The sequence below is a fragment of the Biomphalaria glabrata genome, chromosome 3, assembly GCF_947242115.1.
Source record: "Biomphalaria glabrata chromosome 3, xgBioGlab47.1, whole genome shotgun sequence".
Classification (NCBI taxonomy): Eukaryota; Metazoa; Mollusca; class Gastropoda; family Planorbidae; genus Biomphalaria; species Biomphalaria glabrata.
The window spans coordinates 22543441-22557857 of NC_074713.1; the positions used below are offsets into that span (position 1 = coordinate 22543441).

At 38.7% G+C, this 14417-nt stretch overlaps 1 protein-coding gene across 9 annotated transcripts in view; it reads right to left on the minus strand.

Annotated features, from left to right (window-relative positions):
- Positions 1–1334: 1334 nt before the first annotated feature.
- Positions 1335–14417, minus strand: part of LOC106056860 (proton-coupled folate transporter-like) — a 41574-nt gene continuing 28491 nt past the window's right edge. For all 9 annotated transcript variants that reach the window (XM_013213757.2, XM_056024024.1, XM_056024030.1 and 6 more), the window contains 5 exons: positions 14075–14268; positions 10617–10767; positions 7991–8074; positions 7414–7570; positions 1335–5841 (listed from right to left, as the gene is read on the minus strand). In XM_013213757.2, the coding sequence (XP_013069211.1) occupies positions 5772–5841; positions 7414–7570; positions 7991–8074; positions 10617–10767; positions 14075–14268 (656 nt within the window). In that variant the 3' untranslated portion in view covers positions 1335–5771. The remainder of the gene's footprint in view (positions 5842–7413; positions 7571–7990; positions 8075–10616; positions 10768–14074; positions 14269–14417) is intronic.

Here is a 14417-nt window from a genome sequence, read left to right on the forward strand (position 1 = left end):
CACTCCAAAGTAAGATTTTTTAGCAGCAGAATATTCCGTCATGATATAAACAGAGCATAGTCTGTAGCGCCTCTGGGATGGATAGTTTGGGAAATAAGGGTAGCAATGTTCTTCAGTTTGATATAAAGTTACATGTAGCTAAAAGTTTCTCTTGATTTACATAGCTTCATTGTTTAGTTCTTATTAATAGTGTCTAATAATTTCAATAATTCAACTAAATTTATAAATGATAGGCTTTAAAAAAAATACTAATCTTCACTGAGATTAGAACCCTGGACTTCTCAGTTTGGAAACCTTGCTTAACTACTCAGCCACTGTGCCCCCCAAAAACAGATTTTTTTTCCCATTATTAAATGCTGTGTTTTTTAAAACAAAAGATTAATATTTTATTTATTATTAGAGAATTTATATAATGTTGTCAAACACTCTAGATCTAGGCCTTCTTTCCTAGTGCTATTAGAGTTTGGAACAGGTTGCCAGGAAAACCAATGACTTAGCAGAGTTTCTAATTAAGATGCAGGACTAGATTGACACATGGATACGTGTAGGATGGTATTCTGTAAGGAACGTCTGTAATTTATAAGAAATGTAAAATATGTCGTCATTGAACTGTTTTTACAATCAAATTCAATCATATTTGTCAAAACATACCCACCCACACCCCATTCTTATTTTAACCCTTTGATCATGAGTTCAAAGGTCAGAACTATAATTCAGTTTAGATCATTGCACTATATTTCTGAAGAACACTATTTTAGTGGTACTAGACAACTTTGGGTTCATGAAACTAGTGAAAGTGGTCCACTTTGATGTGATTGAAGCTAGTTGAACTCTGGGACTTGGTTTTCGTTTAATTATTGTTTTTTTTTCAATACATTTTCTTTGTGAGTTACTACATTTATGAGCTCTGACATCTGTATGTTTTAATCCTAAACATGACCACACACTGTAGACTGCCTCTCACTTTTGACTATGCTAAGAGAAGTTGTGTTTCATTGCATACAATGTAACATTTAATATTGCAATTAAACTTTTTTTTTTCTTTTGCTATTGTGAAATGTTACAACTATTTTTGATACCAAATGTGTCTTCTACTTATCCCCCCCTAGATGCTGCTCTCCCCTGAGTTGTGCCATCTCTCTCACACACACAAACACACAGTTGTTGTTGTTGTTGTTATATTATGTCTCCCTATGTTTCAACTTCCTTTTATTTTGTAAAGAGTCTTCATTGGCAGACGACAAGTGTGCAATTTTATTTTTAGTAGTCCAACGTTAATGTTGTAACACACTAAAAGGAGAAATAAACAAAAGAAGAATGCTGTAAACCAAGTCTTTGTTACTAGTTCAGATTTTATTGACAAGATGATAAATTCAGCTGTTGTGTCTCTACTAATCTATACTCCTATATTTATGTAGGTAAAGTGTACAGGGCAATAATTCAGCACTATTGAATCAATGGTTTATCGTTCCTACATTATTGCAAATACCATAGACCTATATATATGTATAGTTCTGTGACAAATCGAGACCATTGCGACGTCGCAGCCTGTGGGCAGTGTAGACCAATAGCTCGTTGCCACGCCATACAGTCCTGTGATGTGACAACAAGCTATTGGTCTCCGCTGCCCATAGGTTGTGACGTAGCAGGCCAGTGTTCAGGACTTCTATGACGATTGGTCTCAGGCAAATACCGTACATATTGGAGATTTATTTTTTTTTACCAAAAAAACAACAAAGCAATGTGAAGGACGTTAAGTTGAAAGTCACTGTTGCCAACTAAATCAAAAAGAATTGAGCTCAAGTTTTGGAAGTACCTCAATGTCTGGCAGTTGAGCTTGGTATCAAATCTCCGCTATCACAGCTAGTTAGTTGCTCATTGGTTTTGAACTAAGTTTGTAACACTAGAGTGAAAGTTGAATGTTTTCTCCAGGGTCAAATGATTGTATGCTACAAACAGAAGAGCTCAGGAATCTGCGATTCTAAAAAAAAAAGTACACAAAAAATGATCATCTCCCTTTTAAAAAAACACACATAGCTTAATGATAGCTTATCTCCCTTTCCATTAGTTTGTAGCTTTGTACAATGGCTACATCAAAAACTATTTATAGTCTTTCCCGCCAAGTCTGGAAATACCCACTACTAACTCAATACAAAGTCATTCAACTCCACAGCTCGCTGTACTGTGCCTACATTAATACACCAAAGATCATGCCAGACACATCTCTGGCCCATCACTGACCTTGAATGCAACACCGGCCCACTTTAGGTCCACACAGACCCAATAATAGCTCAATGCCGACTCAAAAAACTAGCTCCCTATGAAATGGCTGCCTGGTCGTGCGGTTTGCGCGCTGGACTGTCGTTCAGATTTATCGATGGTCCCGGGTTCAAACCCTGCCCGCTCCCATCCCTCGTCGTCCTGCGGGAGGTTTGGACTAGGAAGTAATTATCTTCAACTCTGAAGGAACATCCGAAACATGTAAAACATTTTACAAACATTTTACAAATGCAAGCATAGGACAAAGGCTCAATTGATTGCTAATCTATTTATGGAACATGTTCAACATGACGCTACCATGTCAAAGTGACATATCTCGTAACCAAACGTGCCAAAGTTGTGACTCCTGCAGCAAACTTCAAGACTACGATGTCAGGGTGCATACAGCATTCTCCAGAGTATTTAGCATTATCACGGTCAGTCACTTTTTCAACAGCAAGTCTTTCTTGCACATTGATCGCCCACTGATCCTCCATTTCTTACAACATTTGTTGTCCCCTCCCCTCAAGCGCTGTTTGTTAACTACATTTTACAATAACCTTTTTTTTTTTTCTAAGAGAGATAGAAGTCAGCTTTAACTTCAACTAGGTGCAGATGTGCGTTCCGTATGGCCTGCCTCAGTAGCCTGACATTTACTTTTCATTTCCTTTTTTTTTCGTAAGATATTAATTCATTACATTAATTACATTACTGAATCAAAATAATGGATGCAAGTTCCCTCCTTATTTATAATCTTTATGTTGTTTTTTAAAAGTACTTTTCACATTCTACTTGTTCTTCTCTAATAAACACTTTCACCCGGGCGCCACATTGACGCTGAGAAGCATTGTTCAAGGAAGGTAACTAAGCGAAGACAGTTCGTACCGACAGACCGAATCGCATACCACACAAGTACGGTTGGCTGCCTGGTCGTGCGGTTTGCGCGCTGGACTGTCGTTCAGATTTATCGATGGTCCCGGGTTCAAACACTGCCCGCTCCCATCCCCCGTCGTCCTGCGGGAGGTTTGGACTAGGAAGTAATTATCTTCAACTCTGAAGGAACATCCGAAACATGTAAAACATTTTACATACGGATGGCAAGACAAGACTCCCGTAGTTTTGCTTAAGGAGCCATGAGAGTGTCTCTACTAGTCCGGGTTGCTAAGAGGGCACCTAAAACCATGTCAATAATCCACATGCCGTTCCTCAAAAAATGACGAGTCCCGCGGCACGGTTAGAGTGGTACAATGAAGGGAAATGACGAGTCCCGCGGCACGGTTAGTGTGGTACAATGAAGGGAAATGACGAGTCCCGCGGCACGGTTAGTTTGGTACAATGAAGGGAAATGACGAGTCCCGCGGCACGGTTAGTGTGGTACAATGAAGGGAAATGACGAGTCCCGCGGCACGGTTAGTGTGGTACAATGAAGGGAAATGACGAGTCCCGCGGCACGGTTAGTGTGGTACAATGAAGGGAAATGACGAGTCCCGCGGCACGGTTAGTGTGGTACAATGAAGGGAAATGACGAGTTCCGCGGCACGGTTAGTGTGGTACAATGAAGGGAAATGACGAGTCCCGCGGCACGGTTAGTGTGGTACAATGAAGGGAAATGACGAGTCCCGCGGCACGGTTAGTGTGGTACAATGAAGGGAAATGACGAGTCCCGCGGCACGGTTAGTGTGGTACAATGAAGGGAAATGACGGGGTACCGAGTGTGCTTGGCCTTCGGCTACGTCTCTAGCCCGTGCCTTCGGAGAGCCAATGAAAATAGCGGCGTGCTACGTAGACACCGACTTGAACGTCTTCCAAACAGAACAAATCTGTGGAGCTGTGAAAGAGAGCTCTTAGCTGATCTACATGAGCCTTGGATTGAACTTTCCCCGACAGTTTCAAAGGCAATGATGTCGAGGACATAACTTGTAAATCAAACAGTTGACTTTACACAGGACATACTTTGTTTTGATCAAATAATTCTAAAAGATGCGAGGAAGGGGGGGGGGGTGGCGTAAGAAAAGTGAAGACACTCTACGTTTACCAAAGTGTCTTGGACTAAACGAGTTTTTAAGAAAATCGCCGAGGTGGTAAGTAGTGTTTTTACATATATGTATGGCCAATTTTACACACAGCTGTCGCTGATGTAATCTGCTAAAAATGAAATCTTAAGGTTGAATGGGTTTTTTTAACTAAAAAATCGATTTGCAACATAGACGCAGAATACTTTATAAGTTCAAAATAAATAAATATTGAATACATTATTTAATTATTTACCGTACATACAACAAAAAGAAAGAGTGAACAGAAAAAAATATCACAGCTGCTGCATTCCAATTCCTTAAAATAGTTGGGCTTATAATGTAGCGCCTACAAGTCTACTCAGAAATAAATTTCTCAACTGGCAAACGTTCTAAATCTGACAGAAGAGAACCTTGATGTGTAATGAACACAATCTCCAAGATTAACCATTAGTTCCACATTTTATCCATGTGTGCTTCTATGTCACCAGCGTGTTACTTTCATTCTATAGATATTTTTTTAAAGGAGGAACATGAAAATAGAGATCAAGAATGGAAAAGGGATATTAATATTCTTGGAATTTAAGAGAGAAAAAAAAGACATCAACTAGTCAATCTCATTTAGTCGTAATAAGCTTAAATCGCTAACCCATCCAAGTTAGGCTTCACTAATCCAGCCTATTTCATATTAATTACAATACAATAAGATTTTTAATCATTTTATGATGACTATCATCTCTACTAACAACGATGAACGCTGGTATAAAGTTGTATTAAACACAATGTTTATCTATGTTGGCGCCAGTGCTCCAACTCGGCGGATTCGCGAACTGGCCGGCCATTTCATGATCTGGTTGGCTATAACGCAATTTGGCCAGCCAGTTTGCGAAATGGCCACACTTCGAGATTTAGCCGTAATATCTGCATTAATTGTTTACATTTACACTGCAGCCTAGCATATATATATAATATTTCGTTCAGTCTAGTTTTGTGTTGATGATCTTAGCATAAACAATGTCTTTGTATTTCGTTCAGTCTAGTTTTGTGTTGATGATCTTAGCATAAACAATGTCTTTGTATTTCGTTCAGTCTAGTTTTGTGTTGATGATCTTAGCATAGATAATGTCTTTGATACTCCCATTTTGTTGTTGGAGAAGTAGGCTACTAGACAGACGACAATTTCACAATGCAACGAATAGAATCTAACTTCCGAAAACCTGGCTATGTGAGTGATACGTTTGTAAAAGACTTATGTAATGAAATTCTGTTTCCTTTAATAATTCGTCTCATTCAGAAAACTGGCAAACTGCAAGAATGTCTGAGACTTCGTTCAAATGTTTGACTTCCTTAACACTATTGGAATCTCTCAAGTGATAGAAACAAAAACATGGCGACACATACGTCTGTCAGGATATCCAACATTAATGTTACTCGGGTAGTCACCCCAGACATTTCTTGGTTCCTATTTCCTATACATTGGTCCAAAAAAAAAGTAGCTTCTTATTCTGAAACTTCTTGTACATCTACCACTCTAGTCAAATGACGCTTTCGTACAGTCACAGTGAACAAACTGTGGAGAATAAACAAATATAGATATCATGTACAGTGGATATGGTGCTTAATAGATATAGTGTTCAATGGATATAGTGCTTAATAGATATAGTGTTCAATGGATATAGTGTACGGTAGAGTGTGTTTAATAGATATAGTGTTCAAAGGAAATAGTGTACAGTGGGTATAGTGCTTAATATATATAGTTCGTCCATCGTGGTTCAATGATGACCACTTTGTCATCCAGGGGGCTGAGGGCTTTGAACTGGGGTTTTATGCCTCCTCATGTGGCTGGTGAGACCTTTGTGAGCCCGGAATGTTCGGCCGCACACTGGGCAGGTTATTCCAGCTGGAGCTAGTGTAGTTGGGGGGGGGGGATGACAAGTGACTTGCGCTGGAATTTGGATTAAAGTGAGGAGGATTCGCGTAACACGTCGACCTCACTCTCTCGCCCTAAAGCCCGTCCTTTTCCGGAAGCAAGATTTGGTCAAGACGTCCGGGGACAAGTTTGGGTGCAGTGGATGACCAGAGACTTTCTGTGTGTCTTGTCCAGCTCTTGAGTACTCCACAGCACTGTGCTGGTACTTGCCATTCTGTCTGATAAGTCTAATTAAAGTGAGGAGGATTCGCGCAACACGTCGACCTCACTCTCTCGCCCTAAAGCCCGTCCTTTTCCGGAAGCAAGATTTGGTCAAGACGTCCGGGGACAAGTTTGGGTGCAGTGGATGACCAGAGACTTTCTGTGTGTCTTGTCCAGCTCTTGAGTACTCCACAGCACTGTGCTGGTACTTGCCATTCTGTCCGATCAGTCTAGTTTTGTGACGTTACGCACAGGCCGCCAAGTCCAGACTTCACATGTTAGGTTTGACAGAACCTCAGTGTACTGAGTGCCATGGACACGTCAGATACCCTCTACCTGGTTTAGCCGGCCAGTCAAAGCCGTTTCCGGGGTGTGGCCGCTGCGCATGCTACAGCTTCTGGGAGCCACAGGTGAGAGTTGGGTACCGAGTGGGGACCAAGAGTAAGCCAAGCCCACCCTCAAAAAGAGGGTACGACTGTCCACTAGAGGTGCTACCCCTCCTAGATACCCCATACACCCAAGTGATGAAAAGATATAGTGTTCAATGGATATAGTGTACACGGTATAGAGGATATAGTGCTTAATACATATATTTTTCAATGGATATAGTGTACAGTTGAGAGAGTGTTTAATAGATATAGTATTCATTGGATATAGTGTACAGTGGAAAGAGTGTTCTAATATGCAGAGTGGGAAAAAGTGTTGATACAAAATATTCAGGCATCTACAGATTAACTAATGCACTGTTTTCAAAAGATGGGATCACACATGTCAAAGTCCAATCTTTTTTATACGTAATGCAATTCTCTAATTTAAATAGATTATGAATATACATTTAAGTATGGTCAGGCATTTTAAAAATATCTTTAATAATATCTTTGCTTTTGCCTTGTCAGCGAAGTCATGTGTCTGACAACGCCTCCCTCTCCCTGAATTGTTTCGCAGACTTGTTTTTTTAGAACTACCGTTGTTGGGCCAAGGGCATCGTCTCTAAAAATCAAGTTCACTCACATCATTAGTCCTGTAGCAAGTGAAACACAACAAGCTATCACCAAGTAGGTCAAGCCATGCCAGAACGAGACTGTGAAGCTATACAAGGCGTCAAAGCCTGCACCAGCTACAACGAAAGTGGCGACCTCTATCACAGCAACACTGGCAAATAGAGAACCTAGGAGAGAAAGTGCAATATTCTTCATTAATTCTTAACTCTCCAGACTCGAATATTTAATGTCTGGATGCCTGCGTGGTCGTGGGGACTCGTGCCGTGTGCGCGCTGGACTGTCGTTCGGCCGTCTCGATGCTCTCGGGTTCATAACTTCATACCCTGCTACCATCCCCCATTGCCTGCTTAAGGTTTGGACCAGGATGTAGATTATGTCCGAAATATGTCAAACATTTTAAAAACATTTTACAAACATTTTACAAACATTTTACATATCTGATCTATAAAATAAATTAGTACCAATAAAAAACAAACGCATTTTGAATGTCCGAAATAGAAAAGTAAAAATGATCAAATTCTATAAAATTGTAATATTCAATCAACACTATTAACGCATTAAATAATCTACATAAAAAACCCTCTCACCTCTGTTATTGACTGGTACCATTCGCGACAAAATAGCTCGTATGATTGGCAGCAGCAGAAGTTCAAACATTCCAACTGTATAAGCTGAAAAACAAACAACTCAGTAAACAAACAACTCTCTAATCATAACAAGAAGAAAGCCAAACAATATCAAGAATTCAGAATACAAGAGTTAATGACAGTCATGCATCTTTGATCAAGGATATTCAATATATATATGCAAGAAAAGTCATAATTTTTTCCCACATTGACAAAGGTGCGGTACGCCGTACCGGTGCGTACCGTCACAAAATAAAGCGCACACGTATATATTTTTTCTCCCACCACCCGACCCCCCCCCCGCGATTTTTTTTGTATATGTATTTATGTGTGTGTGTGTGTGTGTAAATAATCTTTATTGCATTCTGACACTTCATTCTTTCGGAAGACGTTTATTGTGCCCTAGAATAGGCTCTTCCATGAGTTAGTGGAAAAATTGTAGATTCCTCGCCAATACCAGCAAGGGGGTCTGGGGGAGCGCTAGAAGCTCCCCCAGCGCGGGGCGAAGCCCCGCCGCCAAGCACTATTTCTGGTATTGAAAGCCAACAAAATGCATATTCTGAGGTATCTACAGTGCATTTTCCTGCTATTACAAAGTTTTATTTCAAAAACCTAATGTGCTATTCTTACTGACTTAGACCCTACCGCGCCGTTCGGAGCATTTGACGTCAAGCTGTTTCCATAAGAATCTGTCACTGGTAATGTCTGAAGCCTCTTTCCACCTGCCATGAGGACCTCAATGAATGAGTGGCGTCAAGTTATACTAGGATATCATTGCAACTCTTCTTATGCGTAATTCATTTTGTCGGAGAACATGTCCCGCAAACCTCATGCGTCGCTCTCTCACAATCTTACTAAAGGGTCGACTCCCAGTTCGGCATAGGATTTCCTTGATTTAGACCCGATCTCTATAACTGACTACTAAAATCTGTCTTAGCCATCTTTGTTGAGCCACATTTAGTGTTTTTCAATTTCGGCAGATGGCTATTCACTACAGTTTATTAAGGGAGCCCTGCCACTGGTAAAATGTGTAACCACTCTTGAATACGCTCTTGGAATTAAGTGACTGTAGTTTGCTTTAGATTTTATATCGAAAAGAGAAGTTTTATCGTCAAAATCATCTGTAGGGGGTTTTCCACCTCAAAATGCTCTGTAGGGGGATCTTAAACTCAAAACCATCTGGAGGGGTTTTAAACTTTAAACAAACGCCATCTGTAGAAGAGGGGTTTAAACTCAAAACCCCCGATTGGATTGGCTACGCTCAAATAATTTTAGTGTGTAATTTGCTTTTTTTTTATATTGAAGAGGTATTTTTTAGCATTAAACCCCTCTGAATGGGGGTTTAAACTCAAAACCCCTTTTGGCAACGCTCATAGCATTTTGAGTGCGTAATTTGCTTTTTTTCTTACACTGAAGATGTATTTTTTAGCCTCAAACCCCCCTGGCGGGGGGTTTAAACTCAAAACTCCTTTGGCTGCGTTCATAGATTTTAGTGTGAGTAATTTGCTGTTATTTATATTGAAGAGGTACTTTTTTAGCTTCAAACTCCACTGGAGGGGAGTTTAAACTCAAAACCCCTTTGACTACACTCAAAACATTTTGAGTGTATAATTTGCTTTGTTTTTATTATTAAAGAGGTATTTTTTACCTTCAAACCCCGCTGAAGTGGGGTTTAAACTAAAAACTAAGTCAAAACCAATTTAGCTACGCTCATAACATTTTGAGTGCGTAATTAACTTTTTTTTATATTGAAGAGGGGGTTTATCGTAAATTTTGGAGGGGGTTTTAAAATCAAAATCTCCCTTAACTGTGCTCTTGGAATTAGGGGATTTTCGTTTGCATTTTTGTTTTGTTTTGTTTTATAGAAGAGGGGGGGGGGGTTAATTGCATAAACCCCAAGTAGGGGGTTTAAAACTCAAAACCCCTAGTAGGGGGTTTTAAACACAAAACCCCTGGTAGGGGTCTTTAAACTCGAACCCCCCTGGTAGGGGGTTTTAAACTCAAAACCCCCTTGTAAGGGGTTTTAAACTCAAAACCCCATTGGTTGTGCTGGGGCAATTGATGGTTTAGTATTAAAATCTCACCTAAAATAAACAAAATCAAAGCAAAAAATCATTCACTAAATTCCGATCCCCCCCCCCAAAAGGGGGGATTTCATTTCGGGGGGTAACCCCCCCCCCCTGGCTACGCCCATGATATATATATATATACGGTACCTTTTTCAATGTGGAGAAAAAATATGACATTTCTTGTATTTTAACGTTTATTATTAATTTATTAGTAGTTAAAAGTTAGGCAATCCATCACTGAGTACCAGCACCTATTTTTTTTTTTACAAAAAAAAAAAAAGCACTGTATATATATATATATATATATATATATATATATATATATATATATATATATATATATATATATATATATATATATATATATATATATATATATATATATATATATATATACATATATATACATACATAGCATTGTTCTAGAACAATATTCTTTGACCCTTACATAACACTATATAACCCTGTTCCCATTACAAATATAGAAATACGCTTGACTTCACTTGACGACCACTTACCCACGTAGATCATCCAGTCATACTGAGCAAAGGCAAGTACAAATCGACTTGCAGCGGCTGAGACCAGAGACACGATGCAAATGACGTCATCCGACAGACAACGCTGAAGAGCTTTCATCAACACCAGGGAAGTGAAGGCGCCCAGAAGTCCCTGGGAAATGTAAAACTTGATTAGCTCTGAGGCCAAACCATCTTTCAATTTGAGGAATTAACGTTTGGTCTGTTTATGTTACCCCAACAATGGTCAATTGAAAGCAAGGAATATAAAATGATGTTTTGACAATTAATTAGTTCTTTGCGTTCAAATAATGTAGCAAACTAAACATATGTATTTATGTTTCATAATTTTGTAACAAATTAATTAATTGTAAGTGAAGGCTAATACGGTTTGGACACTGCAACACATTGTGACCGCTGGACCATAGAGAAGAGACAAAACAGACAACATAGAAACAATCGAGACGAGAAGTAAAGACAATACTAAAGACATGAAGTGAGGACAATATCATGACAATATAGGACACATGAAGTGAGGACAATATCATGACAATATAGGACACATGAAGTGAGGACAATATCATAACAATATAGGACACATGAAGTGAGGACAATATAGGACACATAAAGTGAGGACAATATAGGACACATGAAGTGATGGCAATATAGGACACATGAAGTGAGGACAACATAGGACACATGAAGTTAGGACAACATAGGACACATGAAATGAGGACAACATAGGACACATGAAGTGAGAACAACATAGGACATATGAAATGAGAACAATATATGACACATAAAGTGATGACAACATAAAGGAGGACAACATAGGACACATAACGTGAGTACTATAGAGCATTACATTTTCCTCCTCTTTTTATTTACAAAGCTTATATCAACTCACTCAGTCTGTCTAGTAAATTTGTTTACACATTTTTTTCCCATTTCCCATTTTCGGATCAAGTTGAAACTTTGAAGACTTTGAACAATTATTCATTGTCCCTAGGAAAGCATAAATCAAATCAAACAATTAACCAATTAATTAATTAATTAGGGGAAATTAGTTTTTTTAAATATAAAAAGGGAAATAAATTTTACAGTATTGATATGTGTCTGTAAATGTGTAGTACTTCCTCCTTATATAAGCTCCTTTTTAAAGTACAATACACCTTCCATTACATGCTGACTCCATTCCCGCAGAGGTCAACAAAAAAGGTGGATTAGCCCTGATTGAAAGACTTCACGAGCTGTTCTTTATTATGTGGAAGCAAGAGTCAATACCACAAGACTTTAAAGATGCCACAAGTGTCCATCTATACAAGCGAAAAGGAAACCGCCAAATCTGCGACAACCACAGAGGAATATCTCTTCTCTCTATTGATGGGAAAATCCTCGCACGCATCCTACTAAATCGGCTCATGCATAATCAAGAACAGTGGTCTTCAACCTTTTTTTGGTCTACCGCCTCCTTTTCGCATTTTTTAAAAGAAATGCCGCCAGCGCCCCCCCCCCCCCCCGAAAAAACACAAATGAAGATGCGTGAGAAAGCAAATTTGAATAAAATATCATTAATTTATTAATTTTCATGCTGTTAATAACAGGTCGTTAATTTTATAACTCATACAAAAATGATGTCAATAACTTACAATGTAAAATACATCTCATTGTCATGACTTTCTTTCAATATCCTTGAATAGTCCCTTTTTAAGTTATTGAATATCAGGGCCTACTATTTTAGGTTTAATTGTAAATTGGTTACATTTTTTATTTAAATATGATTATATTTGAATTCACTAAAAATGAAATTAAGCTAATGGGAACCTTGTGACTACTGCAGTCCGACAATATTAGAAATGTCAAGCTTTAAATTAGTCAAAGCAAGACGAAGGTCTCCTCTAGTGGCTACCTTTAGTCTATTTCTTTGCTAACTCATTAAGTTTGTTACGCACTAAATCTGGTTTAACCAATTATATTGATGGAAAAGCTAAAAATAATTCCATTTTCGACCACAGTTTTGGAATTTTACAGGAACATTTCAGTGCAGCCATATCGTTGTTGTGCTTCCTATGTTAACATTCTTTTTATTGAAAACATAAATTTGTAAATCTTTTTTTTTCCTGCAACTAAATTTGAACATCAGTAGCAGATGTTTAAAAATTGTCATTTATATTTACATTTTTAATGTATTACATCCTAGAAGCGAATCGTCATTTCTTTATAGAGCATTGTTAGGTGAATTGAGTAGACATCGATGTCCTTGGGCAGTAATTCATTTGTCAACAAATAAGTTATGTGAGATTGTAAAACCCTTTAAAGTAGATTTAATATCTCAATAAAAGAGAAAATGATTTAATCAATGAAAATTAATCTCCGCAGTCGAAGGTTGGTTTCATTTATATGCGTTAGATGCCTACCATGTAAAACTATTTTTTTAACCTGCTTTAAGTCATCGCGAACTGATGAATTCCGAAATTGCATTAAAAAGCTTAACAAAAACAAGCAATTCAGCTTCTTTTCAAAATCCAGCAAACCTCAGTTTACAATAAGAGTTCAACATGTTGCTTATCATTTGTTTAAAAAATGGACATGATATAAATGCCGTGGACAGATTCACCTATCTTGGCAGCCCACTCTCCAGAAACGGAAAGATCAATAATGAAATCGACCTGCGTATTGCCAAGGCCAGTGCATTCTATGGCAGACTCTAAAAATGTCTGGAATAGACGAGGTATCGCCACAAACACAAAACTAGGGATCTATTGAGCTGTCATCCTCGCTACATTGCTCTATGGCTCAGAAACATGGACAGTATATAGAAAACAAAAACAAAAAACAAACTGAACCACTTCCATATGACCTGAGAAAAATACTAAATGTTAAATGGCAAGAAAAAATACCAGATACTGAAGTCCTTCGAAGAGCGGGCCTGCAAAGCATCCACACAATCCTGATGCAATCCAATCTGTGAAGGCCAGGACACGTCTGCAGAATGGAAGACCGCAGCATCCCTAAACGACTTCTGTATGGCCAATTAAGGAAAGGAAAGCGCTCACAAGGTGGACAAAGAAAACGCTTTAGGGACACCCTCAAAGTTTATCTGAAAGCCTTCAGCATTAACCCAGCCACCTGGGAGACAGAAGCACATGACAGAGCATAATGGCGCCTTGCTGTGAAAACTGGTGCACAAATTGCTGAAGACAAGAGAACAGCGCTGGCAGAAGAAAAGCGTCAGAGAAGAAAAGCAAGGCCAGTGACACTAGCTCCAGCTGGAATAACCTGCTCAGTCTCACCAGCCACATGAGGAGACACAAAACCCCAGTGCAAAGCCCTCAGCCCCTGGATGACAAAAGTGGTCATCATCGAACCACGATGGACGAACTATAAGCAAAGCGTTAAACATAAACGTATATTTAGTCGTCATTTTGATCTTTAAAAGTTCTCTAAAGTGTATTACTTACTTGGTAAGTAGTGACCTGACCAATCTTGATGGAGCTCCAGCACAAAGGCTCATTCATCAGAAACATTGACTGAATGCTGACACCAAGACAAGTTGAAAACAGAAAGAACACTAACCCAAGAAGACTGAAATCTAACCTTCTATAGTTAGAGTTCTTTCCCTTAGTGATATAGAAACTGAAGACTTCCTTGAAACCTGTACAATGAGTATAAAAAACAAAATGGATAGATATTTCATACAGGACAGTTTAAAACGTTACGTTAAACAAAAACTTATTGAAGAAATTTACAAATAAATAAAGGTAAAAAATCACATAGTACATGTAGCTGCTTTAACGACAATGC